The sequence below is a fragment of the Molothrus aeneus genome, chromosome 5 (assembly GCF_037042795.1).
Source record: "Molothrus aeneus isolate 106 chromosome 5, BPBGC_Maene_1.0, whole genome shotgun sequence".
In the NCBI taxonomy this organism is placed as follows: Eukaryota; Metazoa; Chordata; class Aves; order Passeriformes; family Icteridae; genus Molothrus; species Molothrus aeneus.
In genome coordinates this window covers 58,217,611-58,243,980 of record NC_089650.1, presented here as the reverse complement: position 1 = coordinate 58,243,980, position 26,370 = coordinate 58,217,611, and the positions used below count along the sequence as shown (strand labels likewise).

Below are 26,370 nucleotides of genomic sequence, written 5' to 3'. Positions count from 1 at the left end.
GGAAAATATAATGCTAATTTATGATTTAACAAATTAATTACATTTGACATTATTATAGCACCAAGTTTAAAGTTTAGTCTGGTCTATAAATTAGGCATAAAAAATCAACATAGGTAGGGTTTGCATAACTTTTTTCCTCATTCAAGGGTTGCCTGAGGTTTGACAATTCATCCCCAGAAGGTTTTTATACTAGTAGGCAGACCTTACAAGACTTGACATCCTCAAAAGCTATTGAACAGAATGGAATGCTAAACCATAACTCTGCTAAAGTGTAATTTCTTTTAAAAGATTCTAGTGTAATTTAGTATTTCATGAGCACCTCGAGAGCAGAAAAATCAATCTTTCCAGTGCCTTGAAATATTTGAAAAATTATTAAACTCTTCATTGCTGTAGGAGAACAGTATATTGAACATTTCAATGCTTCTGTGAAGTAGACTTTTTTAGATCATTATTTCTGAGAAAGTTAAAGAGTTCAAACTAGCTCTCTTTTGTCCTTTTAGCAATTTTGAAACATCAGCTTTCACTCTCAAACAACCCATCTTGGATATCCTAGATCAAACAAAGGCTAGGGGTTTTTTTTTCTATTGCATAAGAAAAGCAAATCAAAGCAAAAAATGTCTTGAAAGGCCACTAACTTTTTATTTTAGGATGACAACCTGCAAAATAAAAAATGAACAATTTAGAAATGTGCTGAAGTAGTCCTTCAAATGACACTTACCTGACTATGCTATGATATATTTCACCACCTTGTTGTATGGTGGTTATTGAAATAAGGGCCATAGACATCTAAAACAAGTAATTGATTATCAGATCTCCCTAAAAAGACCACTGTAAGTTTCTTACACAGGTTAAAAAAAAAAACAATGCCTAATATATTTCAAGGTATATTAAGCTCCTGCACTATTATTATTGCATTATACATTAAAATTCTGCTTTCAGAGCCAAAGAGGTTCCAATTTTTAAAGATAAAACTATTGATTTCAACAATGCAAGAGTTATAAGCACGACTAAAAACAAAAAACAAGGGCTCTAATTAGCAACTCTGAAAACCCTAGGAAGATTCAAAGATCTCTTTTAAGAGCTGTTATGATTTCCTTAATTTCAATTACAAACTTGCCATCAGGAGGAGTGTGTCTGCACAGCCATCTACCACACCTACTCTGAGATTCAAAACTGGCAAAGTGACAGCTATGGTTTGACCATACATTCTATTTTGCTCACAGATTTACAAGACCAATTAAAAACACTCTCAGAAGGACCTGAAAAATTACAACCAAACAGCATAAAATCCAAAAAATCCCTTTCAGCTTCCCATCATGACTCCTAATCATGAAATTCATAGGTTGAACAGAAAGGACAAAGAAGTGCCTGGAACTTTGCTGGCAAAAGTAGAATTTTCAATTGCATCTTATCTGTGGAGCATTTAAATTGCATCAGAGAGTGGAGACTCATTTGGGGTTTTTTTGTTATTGTTGTTGTACTTCTGTGTTTGTTTTCAGCTTTGTTCTCTTCTCACTAAGCCTAATAACTGCAGTGTCCCATTTTCCAGGACACTGGATCAGATGTGCTTTTTTAGATAATGTGAGTATCAGTCAATATTTCAAAAGCCAAAATGTTAGACTTCCATGAGTCTGTCTCAAGACCACTGTAAATATGCTGTAGTATCCAGCTGAAGCAATTAAACCAGTCTACAACAAGTCCTACCCAGGGTGAAGTGTATCCTTTTGGTTTTCTGAGAACAATTGTGAATTCTATTTTGGTTTTCATTTCATAAAGCTCTCAGGGATTCTTGAGGAAAAAGACTTGTAACAGGATAAGCTGCACTCAATGCAAAGATGTCTGATGACATAACACTTCTTTAAGTTCTGAGGACATACAGAAAATGTTTCTTTCAATATCCATGCTAGATTAAAATGTTCAAACATTGACTCCCAGGAAGAGCATTGTACAGAAAACTATGAAAGCAAAATAAAGGCTTGACAATCTCTTTCCCCTTGCTCTTTGCATTTTTTTGCAATCCTTATCCCAAACACTTCCCTCCATTTTCATTCCAGAAACAGCAGACAAACTTTACTGGGACATTCAGCTCCAAGGATCGACAGAACAATGGAAAACTCTCCAGGCTCAGGAACTCAGAGTTTTCAGACTGGTGCAAAATATTTCATTCAGGACAAGGGAGAGGGGCAGTCAAGCTTCTCAGTGTCCAACCTTATCTTTAGTAAAGGCAGAATGAGTCATTTATATCATCTGCCACAGGCCTCACATCCTGACTTTGGGACACACAGCGTGGAAGATTTTATTCTCCTACTTTAACACATTTTCTGTAGAAAACCTGTGAAGGATTCTGGAACTGCCTATTTACCTTGCCCTGAAAGGGTTGTTTTGTACCAGTGTGAAACTTCATAAGAAAGAGATTTCTTTCTAACCTAACTGAACATGCTTAGCTTGGAAAACTATCAGCAGTGTCAGGCAGAGCAGAGAGGGAGGTTTGAAGTACAAACACCAACCAGAACATTCCTGAGAAGAAACACACATAGATCCAAAGACAAGCTTGAAAACCTACTGAAAAAAGAGATTTCTAAGGAGTCTAGAAGAGGCTATATGTAACCCATGCAACCTAGCAGTCCTAAGCTATTACCTGGAAACAGCAACTCACTTCATAGAGGGTTAAGTTTGTCTTTAGATCTTTTACTCACCCATCCAACACTGAGATTCCAGGATTTTTTTTGTATTTAAAAACTAATTTTTATGTTTGTGTTCTGTTAGATGTTAAATTATATCAAAGGAGATGGTACCTCTAAGCCCACTCACTTAAACAGAAGTTGGGATGAAGTCAAACGTTTATCTCAGAAATTCAGCTCTGGGTTGCAAAGTTGCTTCACTTCCCCATAATTAACTCCCTAACCCAAACTATTTTAATAAATCTACAAGGCCTGAGACCTACCAGATGAATGAGTTGTTTAGGTATAAAAATATAGGTCTATACAAATTCTCACCTGCTCAGTAAGTAATATTGAGGTATTGCTGTACTTTTTACTTGTTTCAGATCCAAGAGTAACAAATCTTAAGAGAAAAACAGTTAGAGAAATGCACCAAATTACGAGTTCCCAGTTGTAGTGACAACCAAGGAAAATCTCATGCATGTGAAGTAGCTGAAAAAAGAAAAAAAGATAAAAGAAATCAAAATTTAATTTGAAATAATAATTGCATTATGATACAAGAAAATAGTAACATATCTCTCAGCTTCAAAAAACACATCCCAGTAATAAACATATGGAAGGTTTTTAGGCCTATAAAATTTGACTCATAATTTTAAACCAACACTGTATCAGAGATATGAGGTCTGAGAAAAGATAAATAAAAAAAAATACATTCTAAGACAATTTTTACCTCCTGTTCAGATTTGCAAAGGGCACTACATGGGATTAAAAAAAAACCCACACCCTCACATGTACTAAGCTATATGTAAATTACATTCTTAATAAAATACTTACAGCCAGCTAGCAGGCAAACACAATAGTTAGCTAGAAATTGTAAAGAAAACACAACCAGAAGCCATTCAGAAGATCCTCTATATTTTGAAACAGAAGTTCAAAGACAAATCTTAAGCAACAGAAAGCTTCTTTAAAGATAGATTTGCTTACTAAAAGATTTTCCACTAGAGGGCACGCCAATATAGCCAACAAGCCTGTTTCTCACAAAAAGCATCAGCCAAGGTCAGTATCAAGTGTCTTTGTGGAAGTGTATTTTGATGCAAAATGAAGAAAAAAATACAAGTTCCAAAAACCACAATGAAAAATGAAGGAGGACACAGATTTAAAATATAACAGTGATATGACAGAATATCCTGAGCTGGCAGGGATACACAAACATCATTGATCAAGCCAACTCCTGGTCCTGCACAGGACAACCTTCAATAATCACCTTGTCCCAGGTGCAGAATCCACCACTTGCTTTCATTAGACTCCACACCACTGGTGATAGCCTAGCCCTCTAATTTGCTGCAACAGAATTTTCTTTTGCTATTACAGAAAAATATTCTAAAGTAGACGAAACAAGGATACAGAATGGAGCTCTATTCCAAAAAGCTCTAACAGCTATTACTGTTTGTTCACTGGGGTCTTCTAACTTATTGGACATCACCATGTAAAAGCCACTCAAAACTGTTTTTAAAACTATTTAAGTCATGGCTGTTTCTCTACAAGTAAAGTTTCCTTACCTGTGCACAACAGATAAACACAACTGAGATAGTCAGGAGGAAGGCAGATGAAACTATCACATCCACTGAGCGCTGAGGACCACGACGCTGAAAACAGAGGAAATGCACATGTGAGTGAAACTCCAGCCAAGCAGCACAGGTATTCAGCACAACTAGTCACAATCACACTGCCCTCCACTGGTTGTTTCTCTGCTCAGTCAGTTCCCTACACACCTGCCTCTGACCACTTTTTTGTTAGCCACATTTATTATACAAATGTTTTCAGTGGCACAGGTAAAGGTGGAATAGACAAGTGTGGTTCCAAGGAAAGAAAGGAAGACATTGAACAACAGTGCTACCATATGCAGAAATTTAAAACACCCCAATTACATTCTAAGTGATGTTTCTACATTCTATTATCTAAGTGATGTTACCCTTCTTTCATCCCACCAGCACCACACTAAATTTTGTTTGCTTATAGCTCCCGTTTTCCACCCTCTCCAGCCTCCACACCATAATTCCTTCATGTTTTCACTAATCTTTTTCTGCTTGTAAAAACTAGTGATAGGAGATTTCAGGGATCAGAATGTCTTACAGATAATACTTGGGCAGAATTTCTAGCTTCACCTGGCACCCATACACTCACAGCACAAATATACCACAACTGTCTTGCTTTATAAATTCCTTGTGTTAATGACACCAACTGATGAGACTCTTAAAATAAGATATTGTCAATATTAAACTACATGTGGTCACTTTTTACCCAATGTACTCACACAACTTTTCAGCTGGCCTTACTAGGACAAGACTCTAACTCTGAACACACTCAGGCTTTAAAACAAGGTGAAAACCACACATTAACTTTCTCAAAATCTGCCTGCAGGCACTGGTGGCCCAGAGTCACAAAAATGAAGCATATATGGGACATATGAACCAATAATAAGTGTACAGGAGGAAATAGCCTACAACACCAACCTTCCATCAGCACCATGGGAGATATTTTATTTAGAACATAAACAAGATCTTGAAAATGTATTGTGTTAAAACCTTATTAAAAGCAAAAATATAAATTATTTTACCTTTAGATAGGACCTGAGAGAAAGCCACATTTTTATATTCTGCACTTTCTTTAAGCGAAAGTGAGGTACCTCTGATTTTCTTGCCCTTCTGGCAGATGTTAGATGACCAAAAAGTTTAGCAAAAAGTAGCCTCTGCAGAGAAGAAAAAAAATTACCTTAGCTGTTAAATGATTTTCAGAGGTACTAAAAAAATTAGAGAAAAGGCTTCATTAAATATGTCAACATAATGTACAACGTACCAGCGTAAATTAAAATATGCTAATATAAACCAGAAGCAAGTGCAGCATATTATTAAAGAGAGGAAATACACTAAAACATTTTAAAAGTCTCCACATTCTAATGATTAACAAAAGTTAGCTACACTTTGAGTTCCTTTCTTCAACTTTTATACAGCAGATCTGCTATATTCCTAAAATCTGGGAAAAAATAAACCAATCATTTGCATTAGAGAGCACCTATACCACAGAAGTTCCTTTCAACAGATATCATTATTAGAAGCAGGTTGATTTCCTTCTACTGTATTACATCACATATTTTGACTATAATTTGAGAACAGAAAGTATAAAAATGTTTCTTTTGCAGACCCATGAGTATTTATAAGCTGCAGCTAGTAAGGTAGCTCTCTGAAGTTTCCATAGCAGTAACAAGCAATGGAATAGCACTTCAGAGAGCAGCTCTCACCATTTCCACCTAAAGAACTGATCTAACAGCAAAGCAGGCAGGGCCTTGGCCAGGGATGGACAGAACTGTTTTCAATGTCCCATCCCTGGAAGTGTCCAAGGCAAGGCTGGATGGGGCTCTGAGCAGCCTAGTCTAATGGAAGCTGTCCCTGCCCATGGCAGAGGGGTTGGAACTGGATGATCTTTAAGGTCCCTTCCAACCCAAACCATTCTATGATTCTATGAATTAAATTGAAGGTTTTGAATGAAACACACTGCAAATTTATAGAGCTCTTTTCCTGAAACTACTTCTCCTTGTGGAAACCTGAAACAAACTGGGACATGACTAAGCATTGGGTTAATGCATTGAGCCAGTTTTCACCCAGAAATTCTCTCCAGGAAAAAAATAAAACACCAACAAACAAAACCTTTTAGCTTCAGAGACTTCAGTCCACTGGAACTGAGTCATCTCCTGAACTGCAAGCCCACTGAAGTGTTTGTCATCACTGATCTATGACTCACAGCGCGCTGAAGAAAACAAGTTTAAAATAGCCACAAAGTCAAAAAATGCAAACATTAAACCTTGGTTTGCTTTAGATGAAGTCTCTTGCTTTGCTGTTCATACCTGTTTATATGTTCTCTCTGCTACACAGAGCAGAAAAAAGAAAATCCACACAAGAGACACCCGGACCACGAAACTTATAATAACCATTGAGAGAACCAGAACATCCCCATCTGATCCAAATGCAGTCATGCAGAGCTCAGTGGCAGAATGTGCTGCGAGTTGCTCTAAATCTTTAGCTTGGAAAAGTCGAAAGACAAAGGGCATTAAACCCAAGATTAAAGATATGACATTTCCAAAAATCTGATAGCCAATTCCTGGTATATGGCTGTTCACCTAAAAACAAAACAAAACAAAACAATGAATGTGTTTAATTTTTGAATGATTTTGTTATTCATTCAATAAACAAAATATTAATTTTTTTATCACAAAGACCACTTTATAATCTGGTAAATTGTATGAAAACTTCAACCAATCATCATCCCATTTTATTATTTAAAAACCAGGAACTCCTCAAAGAGCACTTAATGCACAGGAACCAAGTAACTTAAAAACCCAACAATAAAACACAGCAGTTAAACTCCAGTGCATACTCCTGCATTAAAAATTCACTGAATGCTGAATTAGCCAAGTGGCCCAATCAGACTGGGCTGCTTAGATCCTGTATGTTGCTGCTATTTCTGTTTGGTTTAGGTTGTATCCTTTTTAGTGGAATCAAAGTGTGCACAGTGCAGACAGGTCTGGAGTTCTGTTCTGCTGGCTGTGGCTTGCTGAGTTTGTCTCTTCTGTGTCTTGCATCCAAACCTGTAAAGCCTCTGAGTCAGGCAGAGATCAGAACTAGGTTTGTGAATAAGTTGCTTTTTACCAAGTGGGAGAGAGTATCAACTTGTCAGAACTAGTGAGAGTTTTCTTGGCTATGCTAGGCTTTATAAGCAACTCCACAAAATACTCATGTTGCCTATTTTGAAAAAGAGCACATCAATTAAATGCATTTCCAACTATTTCCTCAAGAGGAGTACTAGGAGAAAGGAGGGAGGACTAGTGAGAACATCCCACTCATCCTCTTAGAGGTTTGCTTCCTAAAGAGGAAAGCTTTCTTTTCCAATCCTAACTTTAGCATCCAGATCCCCAGATCTGTGTATTCCTAACCCAGTAAATTACTTGTTCATTGAAATCAAGGAGATCAACTTGATTATTCACAACATGGATCAATAAAACTGAGGTTGGCTATGTGAGCAAGCACCTAACAATGCAAACACCTCTTAGTGTCCCAAAACTATAGATCTGGTAGCCCTTTAATCTAGTAGTAACAAGTAAATCAGAGTGATGTAGCCATAGAACAATAATGTGAATAACAGAGACTTAAACCATAACACGAACAACAAAACAAACAAATTAAAAAACCCACAACCAACCAATCAAAAACACCAAAAAACCCACCAAAAAACCAACCAACCAAAAAAAAAAAAAAACAACCCACATAAACCAGGCTTGGTAGTGCTTACAGTTCTAAACACAATATTTGCATAAAGTAAAACAAATACTCACTCTGTTCATTATCATACCACTGATTTCAAGCACAGACATATCTGCTTTCTTGCAGTCATTACCCTCCCATACAATTGCACTTATTTTTTCTAGTCCTGGGTTCAAACTGTGGATCCAAGGCAAATGACTCTGGGAAAGACAAAGAATATCTTCCATCAGAATTAAGAATCTATTCTCATGTTAATACGCCTTTGTCAGAAATATACTAAAAAAACCAAACCAAGAAAACCAACCACACAAACAAAAAACCAAAAACCAAAATAAAAAAAAAACACCAAAAAAACCAAACCAAAACACTTTAGACTGACACAAATATTGCTATATAGCATTTACTTCTATTATATGTTAACCCCATTCCTTAAGATCCTCCCCTTCTTTTCCAAGAAATAGCTGTGAGAACAGAAATCTCTCCTTCTCTATAGTCCATTTTCTAATAGGGATGAGTTAATGGGATTAAGGATTTATTGGCTTCTTTTCTACTCAAACATATCAAAGAAGAGAGAAATATGAAAACAAAGTTCACCTTATGAGTCGTTTTCAATTCTGACACATTTAATGAATTTATTTTATTTATTTACCCCTAACATCCTGAAAAGCACTCTTCTCAGGTTAAGGCTAAGGGAAATAGTTTTTTATTATTTGCTTTTAATGACTTCAAAATCCTTGTTATGCACAAAGACCCCCCTGTGCACAGTGGATCTGGCCAGACTCAGAGAGCAGTAGGTGTCTCATCAATACAGGCAGCTCCCAGAGCCAAGCAATCCCAGGTTAATCTTCTGAATGCACTTAGGGCTCAGGGACCTTTCTTTCAAACCAAGAGCCAAGTGAGAATTAAAGGATATGGAAAAAATGTTGAGGTGACAAATACTGCTGTGGCCATTTCTTGATTTTCCTCAGCCCTGTCTCCCTCCTCTCCCATTCAGGAGATGAAAATTGCTTTCAGCTTTAGTCACCTGGCACTATGTGCATCACACTGCTGGAAGTGCTGGTGCTGACAGGGGCAAGGGCATGATATTATTTCTAGATTTTAATTATTATTGATTGCAAATAAAGCTTTATTTTCATTTTATTTCTTGCTTTGTAAGTATTGATCTGAAATATTTGTAATCTGCAGAGTATGCAATTATCTCCCTTATTTCTACCAGGTGAAGAAGAAATTATTTATAATATTAAAATAGCATAAATATTTGTTGCAGGTTTTTCTTAACCACAGTTTTCCAAGCTCTCCCTCTAGAGGGAGTATCAACACCGGGAGCTGAAACTCAAAAATTTACAATCTGCAATCAGGTAGAAAAATTCTCAAGTGGTCAAATCAATAGAAGTCTTTAAGTCAATATATGTACTGGAATTCAACTCACTACTGCAAGGTTTAGTGTTTTATTGAATGCAAGCAGGAAGAACTAAAAATAAAAATAGAAAACACTGCATGAAATAATCCAAATTGCTACTATTAATTTTAAGGTAAAAAAATTATAATCAAATAGAATTTAGGCATGTATAATACACCCATGATATCACATATATATGCATATACATAAAGCATATGTTATCCTTCTGTTTGCTTTTCTTATATATACATTTCCAAATATGCAAACAGAAATGTGTCTGAAAAGTGCTTATAAAAAGCAATTCCACTAGAGAAAAACAGAAGGGGGGGAAAAACCCAACAAAATCCAAACAATTAAAAAATTAAACAAAACAAACAAACAAACAAAAAAAAAGGGGAAAAAACCCCAAAACAGAAAAATAAATACCCAAACAGAACCACCTATCACAGAGGAAATGTAAATCAATCAGTCCTTGCCCTAAATTAGAATTAAGATTCAAGCACTCAAATATTCTATAGGCTATTTTGATATATTGTCATACCCTCTTCTTTTGAAAAATTAATGACTGAGTAGCAGAAATCAAGCTTTACTTATTTTAATTCTATCAAATCACTTTGGCTTTGTTCCTTCCATCTGATATAGGTCTTTCTCCCAGGCTTTCTGTGATGTATGAAAGGTAACACTGACCTTGTGTGTAGTGTAAAAAACCAGAACTGGTGGGCACCAACCTGATGAAATGGGTCATCTCTGAATTCTTTCTTCACACATGGGTTCACCTGAGGGCTCTCCACGTCTGTCTCGCTGGTGCAGGACGAGTGGCACTCAGCACAGTGCAGGAGATCCTCCCACAGCACATCTTCTGTTTCTGACTCTGGCCTTGTACTCTCAGAGTCCTGTCTGGAGCTGGAGCACCGGGAACTGCAGCTGGTACCTGATTTAGGTGTATCCTGAAAGCCAAACATCCACTGGAATTAATGCTGATGTTTTATTCTACATCATTTCCTGGCAGAGGTGTTTTAAAGTTCAGGTTAGTGATTCTGTGTTCATCTGGATTTTTAGGTTCTAATGCATTATCCTTGTCATCAGAAAGGTTTGTATGTTTATTGCAAGTGTGTCTAAGATGTTGCACATTTTAAGACACTGTACCAAAAAGCAAGCAACAGTCCATGGCCTCTGTTTTTTAGGGAGGGGGTCACATAAGGAAGAATCTAATCATACTCATTATTAAAATGAAATAACTACTTCACAGATTTTTAGAGCTCATTAGTTTAGAATTTAACAGCAATTATCAAGCCACAGACTCCAGCTATATCTCCAGCTTCGAGGAATTGCCCCTAAAGTCACATGTTACTACTAACATACCTCTCAAAGACAGAGTGAGCTTGAACACAGTAATGCATCAGGTATAGAGGGGGAAAAAAAGCAAGGGTTCGCATAGCTAATGCCAGGTTTATGTGTAATCTGCACAATTAGACATAAAAATGTAATTATTTTAAACAAACTGCACTTGACAAACAAGTATGCCTTTGTAAACTCCAGTTGTACCTAGCTCTTGAATAAAGAAAGAAAAATCTGAAGTTTGGGACATTCAAATCTCCCAATGCATACACATGAAACAATCTACTGCTGTCTTCAGAAAAACAATGTAGAGTGTAAACTACTTTCTACAATAAAGAGAATCCATTTCCAGCAAGACAGGGGTGTAGTATTAAAAGCAGCATCAGCCTACTCACTGCCATCCTCTGGCAATTTCCATTCCCTCTTACACCAAGTTTATTTCTACTAATTTCTCTTGAGAACACACAATTTTCTACACTGAAAAAATATTAAGCACTGTTTCAGCAGACATACTAACTTAGTGTGATTCATAGTCCATTACTACCTGAAGAAATGTTCTTCATTCTTTCTGAAAACCATGTTTAATGTATTTTATGCAAATCATTGTGTAAAGAAATGCTTAGAAAAAATTTGATCTGAACTCTTTCTCCACCTTTTACAAAGAGAGGGATAACATCAATGCAGAAAGAGTCTGAAGAATTTTTTTTAAAGCAAAAAAGAAGATATTTATAGAAGGCAGTCACTACTGGGTACCACTGAGGCTGAAAGTTAATAAAGTAAGAACATGAAAAATAGCTTATTCAAACAACAATTAAGTAGACACATAAACATGAAGATAAAAGAAAATTCAGGACAGAAATTGAGAGTATATCCACTGACTTCACTTATTAATTTTTTTAATACAAAGAAAGCTTTCACTGATTTGAAAACTATTGTTTCATTTTCTTTGTAATGGTGTGGGGGAGGCGAGTTGGGAGCAAGAAAGAAAAGCTTCCTCTTTGATTGCATCAGTCAGATCAGTGAACATGGAGTCAGTGTGAAACAGTACTGCCACAGCTAAACATGGATTACATTCTGTCTCTAGCTTCTGAAGCTATCTACTAAGTCTTCCCTAGCTTTGAAGCTCTCTACACTAGAGAAAAATATATCTAAGTTTAAAAACAAAAGAAATCAACTGTAATGGTGTCTTTCTGCTTCCTCCTGTGAAGCATTATGGCTGCACAAGCACACAGTGAAGGGACATCTCCTATAACATGAAAAATACAGTGCCATTATCACAAACCACACATGGCAGAAGGCACTAAATGCTGACATCAATCAACATTCTGGATCTTTCTAACCAAAGTCTGCAAGAAATGAGTGAAAGAATTATTTAATAATTATTACTAATTTAAATAATTAAATAATAATTTAAATAATTATTAATTATTTAATAATGTTTTTTTATGCAAAGCATCAACTTCAAGGCCTTGCAGTCGTGATCAGAGCAAGCAGTACCTGAACTCTTCCAATACACTTTTGCTATAACAAGTAGAGAGTTTACTTATGAAGCTCTGCCCATCAAGCCCATCTGTCAGTGGACTTTTGTCAGTGCTGATTTTACTTTTTGCTTTCTTTGCTCAAGTTTTGAGAAAAAATAGCAATACAGCCTTTAAAAAGTGTTCCATATCTGTGAAGTTGCATACCATTAGCAAAACAGCGTAATTTTTAAAAATAATGAATAAATAAACAAAACCACAATAAGATATTCCATTCTCTTTCAATGTCTGAGTCCTTACAATTAAGAATTCTGCTCATATGAAATCTGTGAAATCCCCTATTATAAGCTGTAATGTCATAACGTCTCTTAAAATTTTGGTATTTTTTATACATTGACAATTTGGTAAGATTTCATTACAAGATTTAATATTATTGTTTCAACAAAGACAAGGAAATGAAAATTCAGAGTCAATCAGACTTCTCCACAAGAAAGCGAGTGAATCCAAAATACTAAATGGAGAGAAACAGGAGCAGAACCATGCTGAAAATTTGCATATTCCCAATTACTACTGTTTCTGTAACAAAGCAAATTTCCAGAGGAGATAACTGGTATCACAAGACAGCAACAGAGTTACCATAAGCCGATGTAAAATCTACCAAACATATTTTAATTCTCCTTACGACAAATTGAAAAAGAGGATGAAGCTCAAAAAAACTGTATTACAATCTTTTAATTTCAAAACACTGTCATTAAACAAAGGCAAAGAAAAAAAATTATGTTCCTCACTAGCATGACTTCCAGTTTACAGACTCCTAAAATTCAAGATGGGGGGAAAAAAAAAAAATTTGTGGAAATGTCATAGTTTAACTCCAGCCAGCAACCAAGCACATGCAAGCTGCTTGCTCTATATGCCTTAGTCAATAAGAAGTCAAGCTGTTTTCAGAACTGACAGGCAAGAAGCAATAGAAATGAGCCTACCTCCAGAGGGTAGTGTTTCTTGTAATGGTGAGATTTCCTGTTGCGAAGGGTACAGTCGCTAGAGGTGCGCTCCGCATTGCGGCGTAAGGAATAGCCAGTGTCAGGCCCCTCCTCGCTAGAAACTTCATCTGATAAATTTGTCACAGTCCTGGCAGTATCCTAGGGCAAGAAATACAGAATTAGTAAGACACAGAGTCACATTTATTAAGTCTTGTTCTCAACTGGTGAAATCCAATTTCTTTCTGCAACTTCAGTATCTATGCTCAGTTAAACCAGCTATTAATGCATTTCCAAGACTCAAAATTGGCAGAGCAGGAATCATGGAATAGAAATTGTAGCAACAAAAATATTTTTTCAATGGAAAGCCTAGTTCACATTAGCCTCAAGAAAGATTATGATGCTCTTATTTTAAATATGACTTTTTGTAAACTGAACATGTCAAGATAGGCTTAGAGAAAATGTATCTGCTTCTGAAAAGAGAACAAACCTAACCAAAAGATCCAAACCAACCAACCAGTCAAAATTAACAGTATAAGACTGAATTATCAACATATTCAGTACAAAGTTAACATTTACCATCTCTTACAAGGATGAAGGCTTAGAGGATGTATGTTGGATACTGAGGTCACTAATGTGTGTTACTTTGAATACAGGATATCCAGCAGATAATAAGACCCAGACAAATTAAAAGTTCTGCTTTCTTCCATGATCACTTCCTATGATTCTATAATAATTCTATTATTCCCTCTCATTTCTATTCCTCAGTATAGAGAGTCCTGCCTATTTCACTTGGAGGGAAATCCTGCTTTCCTCATCTTTCACACAGATCAATTAAAAACAAAAAACCAAACAAACAAAAAGTAAAAGGAAGATGATTCACAGGCAAAGAAATGCTCAGAATGACCTTAAAATTACAAATTGTCAGTAATCCAAAATCTGTTCCATTTTATCACAGACACAGATCATAGATGCCCACTCTCAGAGAAGGCACAGAAGGTTTACCTGGTCAGGAAATACCCACAGATAGAGGACAGCACACAAATTTGTGCACTGAAATAAAGAACACAAAAAAATTTTTGAACACCATTAAGGTTCCTCCTACAAGAAAAAGGAAAGGCCAGGAATATGATGAAGTAAGGCAACTCACTACAATTTTTGGCTCCAGGACCCTAAGCCTAATTTAATTTTTCAAATATTTTTAAGAATAAAGCAGATAAAAATGCAGCAAAGGCATCACAGAAAGCAACAAACACACTTACTTTGTGGTGACTGTGGTTGCTCAGGGCATCTCTGACTGTGGAAGGGCTCCACCCTGTCTCTTCTGGCCTGATGACCTCACAGCGACGCTCATGGCCCTGCACGCCTTCTTCACTGCCTCTACCTGGCTTCTTCCCATCAAGGGACACGTAGCCATTATCAGTTTCAGTGGATTTATCTATTGAGCTTTTTGCTTTCTTAGATCTATATTTTAAACAAATACATGTATTAAATTAATTATTTCTCTGAATTATTTCCCCAGTCTAAATCCTTCTTATTCCTATCAACCAATGTTTTAGCTTTACTAAGATATCCACAAAATACCAATATTAACATTTGATTTTGATGCCATATTTGTAACTATTTAATCTTCTAAATAATAGTCATTATCCTCTCCTAAAATTGTTATAAAATAAACTGTCAGGGTGTGAAAGAAATTTATATGATTAGCTACTGAAAGAAGAGAAAAAGAAACCTATTTTAAAAATAAAACTTCACAGCAGCTTTGCTAATAGAAGAATCACAAGCATCAAAAGTGAAAGAGAAATCCCTCTATTCAGTCTTAACAAATAAAAGAGGGATGCAAGAAGTTGCTTTAATAATTATTAATTCAAAGCAAGCATGCAATTTCCTGAAGCTGCAAACAAACATGCTGTTTAGTACTCTGTACACTGATATTTGGTGCTGTTTTGAATATACTCTGCTTACTGACAACCCTACTAAACAGAAGGGGATCTACTCTTTTCTGCATTATCCAGCAACACCCCAGGCAACATTTTTCCCTATCTCTTACAAACACACCAACTAAGCTGTATTTTAAAGGATAAAATCTCAAGGATTTTAAAGGACAAATCTCTCATTGAATAGTCTCCCATAACATCCTCTAAAATCAAAGCCCTTTCCTAGACAATAAATGTACCAGCAAGACTACCTCATGCAAGAAGAAGGCTCTCTCAAAGCAAACATTTGGATGATTATACTCCCAAACTACAAAGTGCAATGGATGAAGGAATGAAGAGGAATAGCAACTTGCTACCTTACTGACAGGGACTTTTAGTCTTAAGCTTCTGTATTGTCAAAGTAAATTAAATTTTGTTTTTTAGATTTTCAGAACACTAGGTGGGAAAAGAGAGGAAAGAAGACAAGTGTTATAAATAATGCTTCTGAAATTTTTTATTTTTATTTCAAGTAGAGCAGCGGGCTATCAAGAACACTGAACTATCAAGAATCTGTTCAATTGATCTGGTGCTCCTGTGAGGGAATATGCACTGCCTTTCTCTTTAAGGACTGAGGCATTCTGTGAGGGCTTGGATTACACAGCAGAAGATTAAATTCCTCTTTAATATGTACATCAAACAAATTGGGAGAATTTGGAGAGTCGCCTCACATTCCTTCCAAGATAAGGTATCCCACACATAAAGGGGAGTCCTGAAAGCAAAAAATGGCAAGGGACAGCTGGATAAAATAGGAAAAAAAAATCCAAAAAGGACCAATTCAGCTCACAAAATAACGGTATGCAGAAAAAATGGAATAAAGGGACGCAGACCAAATGATCAAGAGAAGAGACGATGTTACTAAGGTGTTTAATTCTCCTTTCTCATCTTTAATTTGTCACTCTAACTAAGAAAAAAAGCTAACATTTATATTGTTTAAAGCAAAGGGACTGCCTTTCAGTGGCAACTCATTGCAAAATAATAAGCAAGGTCAGTTGTGAGTAATGAGGATGAAGCACTAACATTAAATTATCTGCAATAAGGAGGAATCCAGATAAACTAATCTGTAATTCATTAAATATTCCTCCAGCACTTCTGCATTTACTTCTGCACTGTTTGAAAGAAAATTTTAAGTTCTCATCACACACACACATCCACTCAGACACATTTCCTCCACAAGTTACTAAACTGTATGAGCAGATTAATGAGACAGCTCTTCCAAATTTGATTTGAGAAGTTTTGATGCATTTTACACAAAACTTTAAAGCTAGAAGTAGCCTCACACAGTTGAAAAGGAACAGGTAAGAGAAAAAAGAAACACTTGCATGTATGCACAACTTTTTCAGATGGGATTTCACTACTCAAGCAATGTCTGAGTGCTAACATCATAAGACCAAAGCTATTGGTCTGGTATCAACTAAGGCTCATTCTAAGTCTCAGGGAGCTTGACTGAACTCTTTATTTCCTTCTAACAGAGAAACCAAAGTTATTTTTTTGTATGAATTTAAGTGTAAGCCTCAAGCCAGAAAAGTGTATCTTGGGCTCAAAGTCAGGCTTTTGTACACATGTTTCAAAGAAAAACAAAACAAAAATCCCACAGTAACAAACACAAACAATATATCCCTAGCTGGCAAAAATGTATGGTTCTCTAGAATTACTATATATACATATATCCTTAATTAACTTTTACAATTTAAGGCTGTAACTACAAGTATTTAGAGTAAAACAAACCAGGAATGCCTTAAATTTAGAGTAAAACAAACCAGGATGCTTTAAAAGACTTGAATATATGCAAAAGCTAAATCAAGAATGACTTTCAGTCTTATTTGTGCATTATCAAGGGAAAATACCAAAGAAAGTTCAATAAAATTTCTGGAAGAGTGTGGATTTGCACTCTCAGGTATTCTCTCAATGTATTTTCACTGAGGTTGATCAGAAAAACTCTTCCCCTTTGTTCCCACTGCAAAACTTCTAGAGATTACAACATTTTAGAGGTTACAAGATTTCCACTGGAGTAAGGAGATATGCAGGGCAAATTCCCAAATCAGTAGTGCATTCTGAACAGATCACCTGCTTGGATACCGCCCTCTTTTCAAGTAAGACTTATCAATAGTATTTTCTAAATTGCCCCTGTGCTGGATTAAAGTTTAGAATTCTAATTTTTAAGTCAGACTGAGTTCTTCCAATAGAAAGGATATTTATTGAATACACAGCTCCAGTTTACCAATGATCTGAGCACAGGCAAATGGTGTAGGTACACAGGGTCCTGCCCTAACACAGAGAATGCAATTTCTGAGGTTAATTTGAAATCATGTATTTATGACCTATACTTAAAATTCCAGAAAACAGTATGTCAAAAATTTGTGTAAGAGAAAAACTGCTGAAAATAAATACTAATCAGACATTCTATATAAGACATTCTAATGTGCTTATCTAAAGAGCTTCCAAGTTTGTCTTAAGAAACAGGACAAGTGTAGCTGTGAAGTTTCCTTGCACTGAGATTTCTTAAGATTTTCTTTAAGGAACCTTACCAAGCAGTCAATTACTCCACACTGTGCTCTTGCTTCCTCATTCCCATCCCCACTCCCATTGTGCTGACAAAACTGTTTGTATTACCATGAAAAAAATTACATGAAGAAACTGAACTGTATGTTCCCCTGGGGAAAAAGAAGGTTATTTTTCATCTAGACAAGTTTGTATGGCTCCAGACATACAAACAACTGTGCTTCTGCAATGAAGGGGTAACAAAGGACTAAGGGCTGTTTACAGCACTCTCAGTCACTCTGTGTTCTTCTTCCTTTGAAGATACTGTATATACTAAGTAGTGGAGGCTTAACATCTATATATATACACACAGTACCTCTCATTAAATGGTTTAAACAAGTCTTTAGGATAAGTTCCACATAACCCTTCTCAACTGAAAATACTCTGAGCCACACAGCAGGAAAGGCAAGGGAAAAAAATCTTCCAACACTGTTCTTATTACAGAACAGTATTTTCAATGCTTCAATGAAGGGAAAACAAAACATCAAGAAGCTTACAAGATTACACTTGAAGCATACCAGAGAGTAATGCCCAGAGACCCAAAGAACAGCCCCAGTGCCTATCACTATAACTGAGCCACAGTTTATCAAAGACAGCTTAACCCACACAGGAAAAAGTCAAATGAACTCTCCTCTTACAACACTTTTAAACATTTTCAAAACTTGTCCAAGGTTTCAAGTAGACACTCCCAGAAGGTAACATGAGTTTTACCAGTGGTTAAGAGCACAGATCACAGGTATGACAGACATGTTAGTGTTGCTGTATTTACAATGCAGCATGCACGACAAAACATCAATGTCATAACTTGCATTATCCCTTTTCTCAATTTAATACTATTTATTGAGTATATTTTCACTAATTAATACATGCTGATACATAGCACTCAAAATGCTGCATGCATAGCATGTCCTGCACATACAGCTCTAGAATGGTTTTTTTTAAAAAAAAAAATAGCCCAATCAGTGTTTATTTGAAACCTGAAGAAAAAGAGTGTCATTTGATGATAGTGACAGAGTTGAATAAGCATTCTCTTGGAGTAACAAGGAGGTAATGTAATAAAGTAAAAATTAAACAGCTGAATTTTTCTCTTTGGATTAAAACTGAGAAACTAAGTTGTTTTATTTCCCAATAGCCGACATGCTGTAGTAAAACAACAAAATATAATTTAACTAAAAGTTAATTCTGTACTCTACTCTTATGAGATCCCACCTGGAGCACTGCACTAAGCTCTGGGGCCCCCAACATGAGAAGGATATAGCACTGTGGGAACAAGTCCAAAGGAGGGACAGGAAGATGATCAGAGGGCTGGAGCACCTCTCCTGTGAAGACAGTTGAGAGAACTGGGGTTGTTCAGCCTGGAGAAGAGGCTCCAGGGAGACCTCTGAGCACCTTCCAGAGCTGGAGAGGGACTTTTTACAAGAGCATGTAGTGATAGGACAAGGGGCAATGGTTTCAAATGGAAAAAAGGTAAGTTTAGCTTTCAGTATTAGAAAGAAATTGTTAAGTGAGGGAGTGGTGACAGTAGAACAGGCTGCCCAGAGAAGCTGCGGCTGCCCCCGTCCCTGGAGTGCTCAAGGCCACACTGGATGGGGCTCTGAGCAACCTGGTCTACTGGAAGTTGCCCCTGCCTATGCCAAGGGGGGAGAACTAGATGAGCTTTAAGGTCCTTTCCAACCCAAATTATTCTATGACAATTCAATATTTTTTCAAAATCATTGCATCAGCATTTGCAAAAGTCAAGAAACAACACATTAGTCCATTTTCAAATACTCAGATGAGTTTGCTATTTAGAGCAAAAAACTAGATCAACAGAAGTTTAATCATTACATCAATATTTACTTAATTAGAAAAGGGATAGTGCATCTCTAACACTTATGTAGCCTTGAATAAATACAAACCCTGATAAAAAGAAAGCAGCATGCCAGATATCTCTGAAGACAGCGCCAATACTGCAAGAGGTGCTTGTACCGTAGCTCTGCACTGTTCCCTCCTGTGTGTTATCTGTGGTACTAGAGCCATCTCCTTCCCTATGTACTTCCAAATGTGCTGCTTTCCTTAATTTCCTTCATCAGAAGAGATTAAAATGGGAAGGTAGTTTTGTAAGTGCAATCTGCTAGTTCTATAATGTGTTCAGCAGTTTAAGCATGCAAAAACAAGCAAGATTTCAAAGTATTTTGCTAAAGCTTTGTCATATCAATTTAATAAACTCTATTTAATAAAACAGCATCATACATTCATTATTATATACTGAACAGAAAACACATTTCATTTCATCATCAGAAGCTTAGACCTACACAAGTCACTGCTGCAGTGTTTCCCATTTTAATGGGACAATTCACTGTAGCAATCACAGTCAGTGGAGTGCTTGGAAGACTTAAATTCTGCATTTCCAAGAGCATCTCTTTTTGCATATACTTTTCACAGATTATTAGCCAGATTCATAAAACTAAATTTGCACATTTATTACAATAACTAATTGTAATATAAACACTGTCACTCCACCACTATTCAGATAACTGTTTTGAGACAAAATGTCAGATTTAACACATTAAAATTCAAATAAAACGATGCCTAAATTAATCAATGCATAAAAGTTAAAGAGCACCAATTAAGCACAATTTTGAAGTGTCAAATAAAAACAGAGCACCAATTTCTCATCTCTAGCAAAGCACAGACTGTGAACCCCTACATTTTTTTTCATGCACATTCTCTACAGTAGTTTACTAAACACAGACTATAAGTCTTTAACTAAAGTACTTTAACACAGACTATACCTTCTTCTTTTACCCCCTGTGCTGGGAGGTGGCTTAGGAGTTCGTGTTGAGACAATCTGACAGTGCACAGTCCCAAGCAGCAACATGAGCCATATTGGCCCAATGACTTCAGTCAGAGGTATATTATGTGGGCTTTGGGCTGTATAGAATAGCACTACAGCAGCAACTGGAAAAGAAGGGAAATGAAGTTGAGTTTAATGTCTGAAATGGCCAACTCATATGGCTTTTGTCAAAAAAAAAAAAACAAAACAGTCAGATGCAGACCTTTACCTGCATTTAAAGCCAACTCATGTAATTCTGAGAGAACAAAATTATTATTTTCCTGAAAACCTGCAGCAATTAGGGTCTAAACAGCTGACTGTCTTAGTACCCATCTTTTCTTTCATACTTGTGATATCATAGATATTGCTCAAAAAATGGCTGAATGAAATAAGAGGGGAAGAAAATTTGGAAAGCTGTATCTGTCATGAAACCACTTCAACTATGGTGGAACATCAGTAGGATGTTTCATGAAGACAAAAGCAAAAAGTAAATATCATCCTTAAAGCAGCCTAATATAAATTTAATTCTGTATCATGTATTATGACAAAGCAGTGAGTTTGATGAGACTTGAGACCAGAAACTCCTTACACAGCAGAATGCATTTTAAACTGTGTCCCACCCACAGAGCCAAGGGACAAAACTGCCCATATGGAAAGGCAGCCATGCATAAGTACAACCCTATAAAGGGTTCTCTACATACTTCTGTGCATCTTTTTTAGCAGTGAGGAAAGATCAAAAGACAAACCATGTAAACTATGGGGTTGTCCAGCTGAAGTGACCAAGGCTCCAACTAGCAGCTGTGGCTGGACAAAAGGCCAGCTTCCAATTCCATGGCTAACTGTTAGTTTTGTAACCCTAAAACCACTTTTCATATACAGCAAACAATCAGGCTCCTGCACCCAGAGCCCAAACACTCAGCAACATCTTTACAGGCTCCAGAAGAACCTGAACACATCCAGCAGGCATGAAGCAGGAGGAAAAGGCAACCCCTCTCCTCTCTGCTTATTCTGTCCGTGCTCTGGCTTGAAGAGCTGTGACACATAACTCAGCTGAGAGGAGCTATCAAGAAAAAAACAAAACCAAACCAAAACCAAAAACAAAAACCAAAAATGCCCACAGAAACTCCAAGAAACAATTCAGAAACAGATCTGGGAAATAATTCTCTGTGCCTAATGTCCACACATCGCATGAGAACTCGGTTTTGTTTGTGTACTACTGAGAAGTGAAAGTCCCATAATTTAGACCTTTTTCTAGCACAAAAAATACAAGTTCAACAGCTGTCACCAGTTCTCTAGTGAAATTGAACAAAATGCAGCCACGTACAAAGCTTTGTGCCACATTCAAACATCTAAAATAAATCCCACGAAGCAACACCTAAGACAGCAGATACCTGGATGTTATGTTCTCCACTTAAAAGAGGTTTGATGTGTTTTTCACTAACTAATCTTCAGCAAGGTAACCAGTATTAGAAACATGAGGAACATACAAAACATACAAAACACTTTTGATTGTGGAAAAACTATTTCTAATTTCTTCTCTGTCTTTTTCTTAAATTAAAGTACAAAAGTTTTGCATGGGAGCATTATTTATTACTATAAGTAATAAAGAACTACATTTTTGCTGTATAAGGCTTCTCAAAGTCCACATGCATCAATGAGAAATCCAACTTATTAAAAATCAATAAAATAGGTACAGATAGCAAAAGATGATGTGATCTCTTTCTAAATGAGCTTATCTGAGTTACTCACACACACAATTAGCTCCATGAGGTATAAAATGTAAAGAAGGAGCTGATTTGGGCTCCTATCATACAATCTGGATAAACACATACCCCCACGTGAAACATTTTGCAGGAGTAGGTCTACACAAATAATTTTAAAATTCGCTACTGCTACTTAAAAACATTAAGTAAAGCAGAGCTGTCTAGAAGAAATCACGTTCCAGAATACAAGAATCTGCAGATTGCAAATTCCTACCGCAACGTTTCACACAGATTTAGAAAAATGTTACCAATCTGATCTTTTTAAAGTAAGATTAGGAGGGAAATTCAAGAATTTATCACTGCACAGCATGACAATACATTCTAGAGCAGGTTATCCAAGAATTGCTCCTATCAACAGCTAGGCAGAATTAGTTGGAACAGGTTTTCTTACAGCACTTTTAATTATTTCTTTATGTATTTCCAGTATTTTGACCTCTGCTTTTCTAAAATACAGTGCCTTATTTTGTAAAACAGACACAAATGCAATAATATCACATTGAACAAAAAGCTGCCTCGGAGAAAGCCACCTTACACTTCAAAGGCCAGCAAACATTTATTTTTAAAGCATTTAAAGTTTGGAAATATTTTTAATACCGAATTTAAAAATGCATACATATATATTTATATATCTCACCACCCCAACAAACAACCATTACATCACTGTTAAAGTTTCTTACTTTATACTTAAGAAATACACAATAAACATTAAGTTTGCACTTCATTTTCCCCTTAGAATATAAAAACATTTTAAGTTAAAAATGAAGTATTACTATATACTAGATAAATAAGGAAGTAGAAGAAAGAGGTTTTACTTCTATCTTAAGTCACTGGCCTGTTCCATGACCTTGAGCATAAACATTTCTCTGCAGTTCTTTTATCACACATTGTGCTAATCACTTTACACTAATGGAAACCAAAGCAAATAAACCCTGGAGTTTAAATCTACAGCCAAGGAAAAGCTTTTTTCTGTAGATTTACATAAATGCTAGCAAGTACCCTGGTGAAGCTAATCAATTTTAAAGCTGTAATTCCAAGTAATGCAATTCATAAATTAGAAAATACTTAAGATAAATTATTTAATTATGAACAGATACAAATGAAATATAGTCAGACCATTTTACAACAGTGACAGCGAGAATCTGTCATGATGACAAAAAGTCCAAACTTCAATACAAAATCCAGATTCAGGGCAGAAATCTGGCCACTGGAATTCGAGGTGGTTTATTTTTAATCTTCCATCATGGATTCTTGACATTTTGGTGCTGCCTTACCAATCCTGTACAAAATTAGTAACTAAGCACACTTTCTGAATAAAATAGAAGCAAAACTTCTATTTAAGTGCTTGGGGGGGCTGTTTTGAATAGTTCCCAATAAGTAAATCTGTCCATTTAATTTCACTTACATGTTTATTCAAAGTCTTTTAATTTATTTCAAAAACTCTCAAAAAACCTGCAGCTAATTCTGCAGGGTTTTAGTATCAAGTATTTCAAATAATTGGATTATAGTGTAATATGGAATACTATTCATTATTTCCTGCTATTTGTTAACTCACATATATAGTTGTGAAATACTTTGTCACATAACAGACCATATGGATTAGGGAAATGATGCTTTCCATGCACAGGTTAGTAAACCAGAGACCCTAAGAAATCTGAGAGGAAAAAGGCTAGTTCTAAGAAAGCTCTGTAATTAATGTCCTAAAAACCTGCTTGCATTCAAAATCTGCATTGTCTCACTATTCTTCTACTTGTAGGGTCTTACAGAGGTGCCACAAATTAGGTGTGAGTATATGTTTTTAAAATAAATTTACAAATAGGAACATTAAAAAATTACTGCAATGGTGTTTCTCAGAATAAGACAGCCATGAACACGGTAACAAACCAGCCACAGCTAATGTATTTTACTACCTATATTACTATAAAAAAAGATTAAAATTACTAACACTACAGGCTCCCTTACCATCACATAGACAAATGAGGAATCTATCCCAGAAATGGGGATAAGAAAAACTTTTCATAGAAGGCCACATGAGTATTTGTCAGTGCTGCAGGTCTTGAGGCACTGGCATGGTGAGATTAATTTTACACCTGCTAATAACATCACCACACAAGAGGTACTGCCTTTTTTTTAAACTCCATATATTGTTCCAATTAAAATTTCCAAATGATACAATGATTCACAACTGAGACAACAGATGGTGAATTTGAAAAAGTAATATTGCATGTTAATTGGATTTCAGTGGAAAATTCATTAGTCATTTAGCTTCTCAGGGTACTTATATTGCTCCCAACTTTCATTAACCTTCTGTTCCATATCTGTTGTACAAACTTCTGAAATACTTATTTTTTGGTGACTTTCATACTGATAGACACTGACTCACTACATGACATTCTTCCCTTTCTAATTTTCCTCTTATGGATCACGTACAATTAAGAGACTCACAAAGTCAGATTGCTAGAACTCAATACTGAATATCCCAAAAACTGTCAACTGACTTCTGTTTGTTAACAGCTGTCCTGAAAACCTGAATTATATTCAGATGTGACAAACTAACATGTGCCAAATGCTGAAGAAAGCCTGTGAGGAGAGTGTTAAAACTTTCATTATGCAACCTTTATATATGTAAAAGAAATGTTAACCAAGAGATATGTTTGGGACTGTGTCATTCCAATATTTTCTGAAAATACTGGAATAGACCTTAGCAGCATTAAGTGAACCAAGCAGCCCTCTGCAGCTTCCATATGGTTACAATGAGGCATTCAGTTGAAGCTGATGCTGTAATCCAACTCTACCTTGGAGAAGGTAAAGAACAAGCAGCCAGAAAAAAATGACCCTTGATGTCACTTGGAGCCACCACCTGTAGAAGAATGGAAAGAAAACAACTCTCACGATTCCTTTGCGCGTCAAAGATGTCCAAGGACTTTCAGGTTTTGCTTTAGCAAAAGCAGATCCTTTAAAAAAAAGAAAAGAAATTTGAATTTATTTCATCATTATGGCTAATAGAAATCTCAGTTGTTCAATAGCAGAGTTGTTAAGACAGTGAAATGGCAGAAGTACAAGATTTATTCAAATAATTGCCTTTAATAAATGCTCCTTTAAATAAATATCTATCCTCTTAATCCAAATATGTCATAAATTGTTGACGCCCTCTTGACTGCCATTATTAGGAACTTATACAAATACCTGTAATTTCAGAATGTTTGAATAACAAGACATTGCCATGTCAAAATTACTCTAAAATGAATTATTAAAAATTGTTCTGTTTCACAAAGGTATCAGAAACTTTATACAAAGCAACAAGTCTCATGAAAACTCCACAGGCTGTGCATACACAGCAGAGTCCCTTCCCAACACAGAAAAGGGATCTAAAATACCAACATCTGTAAATTGCACCAGCCAGGTCATTGAGGAAAATTGAATGAGACTGGGAAGCACTTAAGTGAATCTGTCCAGCTGAGGACTAGCCCCAGGAGCAGGAAAGCCACCCAAAGAACAATTTATCTTTGTGTCTCCTTCTATACCATTTCTTATCTCTCTCGTTCAAATGTCCTTTCTCTCCCATACCTCTCCATTTCTTTTTCTTCCCAGCCAGAAAACTGGGTAAAATTTACTTAGTGGGGATGTGACTTAAATTATGCAAAGTTATTGACTGAAAGAGTAACAACTGCATGCTGCTACACCATCCCCATCTCATTTACAAGCAGCACTGGCACTGGTGAGCTCTGTGGTGCACAGGTAAAACACTGCCAGCTCTGAAACTACTTTAATGCCAACTTAGACATCGATGCAGTCATTTAAATGCTATTCATGTACATCACTGCACTGAAAAGGTCCAACACTGTTTCTTAGTTTCTTGCAGGTTCAAATGTTATTTGATTTTGTTTCTTTCTCTCACATTCCCATTTTTAAAAAATTAAACTGTTAGGTGATGTGAGAACAGCGATCTGTACAACCACACAGCAGATCAAAGAGAAATTCGGAGGAAGGAGCCCAAATAAAACTTCTCAGAGTCCTTCCAGGGTTCTCCTCACAGAGCCATCACTGGAACCATCAGCCCAGCTCAGGCCCATCTCCATGAGGCCAGAGCAGGAGAGAGGCAGAAAAGCAG

General features: G+C 36.2%; 1 protein-coding gene across 1 annotated transcript in view; it reads right to left on the bottom strand.

Annotated features, from left to right (window-relative positions):
• PHTF2 (putative homeodomain transcription factor 2) overlaps window positions 1–26,370 on the bottom strand; it is a 63,875-nt gene that overhangs the window by 5,999 nt on the left and 31,506 nt on the right. Inside the window, exons 5-15 of the mRNA XM_066549893.1 lie at window positions 25,055–25,213; window positions 20,459–20,624; window positions 19,583–19,747; window positions 14,430–14,631; window positions 13,171–13,329; window positions 10,103–10,321; window positions 8,047–8,175; window positions 6,562–6,834; window positions 5,278–5,409; window positions 4,220–4,306; window positions 2,997–3,152 (exon numbers count right to left, since the gene is read on the bottom strand). Coding sequence (XP_066405990.1) covers window positions 2,997–3,152; window positions 4,220–4,306; window positions 5,278–5,409; window positions 6,562–6,834; window positions 8,047–8,175; window positions 10,103–10,321; window positions 13,171–13,329; window positions 14,430–14,631; window positions 19,583–19,747; window positions 20,459–20,624; window positions 25,055–25,213 — 1,847 coding nt within the window. The remainder of the gene's footprint in view (window positions 1–2,996; window positions 3,153–4,219; window positions 4,307–5,277; window positions 5,410–6,561; window positions 6,835–8,046; window positions 8,176–10,102; window positions 10,322–13,170; window positions 13,330–14,429; window positions 14,632–19,582; window positions 19,748–20,458; window positions 20,625–25,054; window positions 25,214–26,370) is intronic.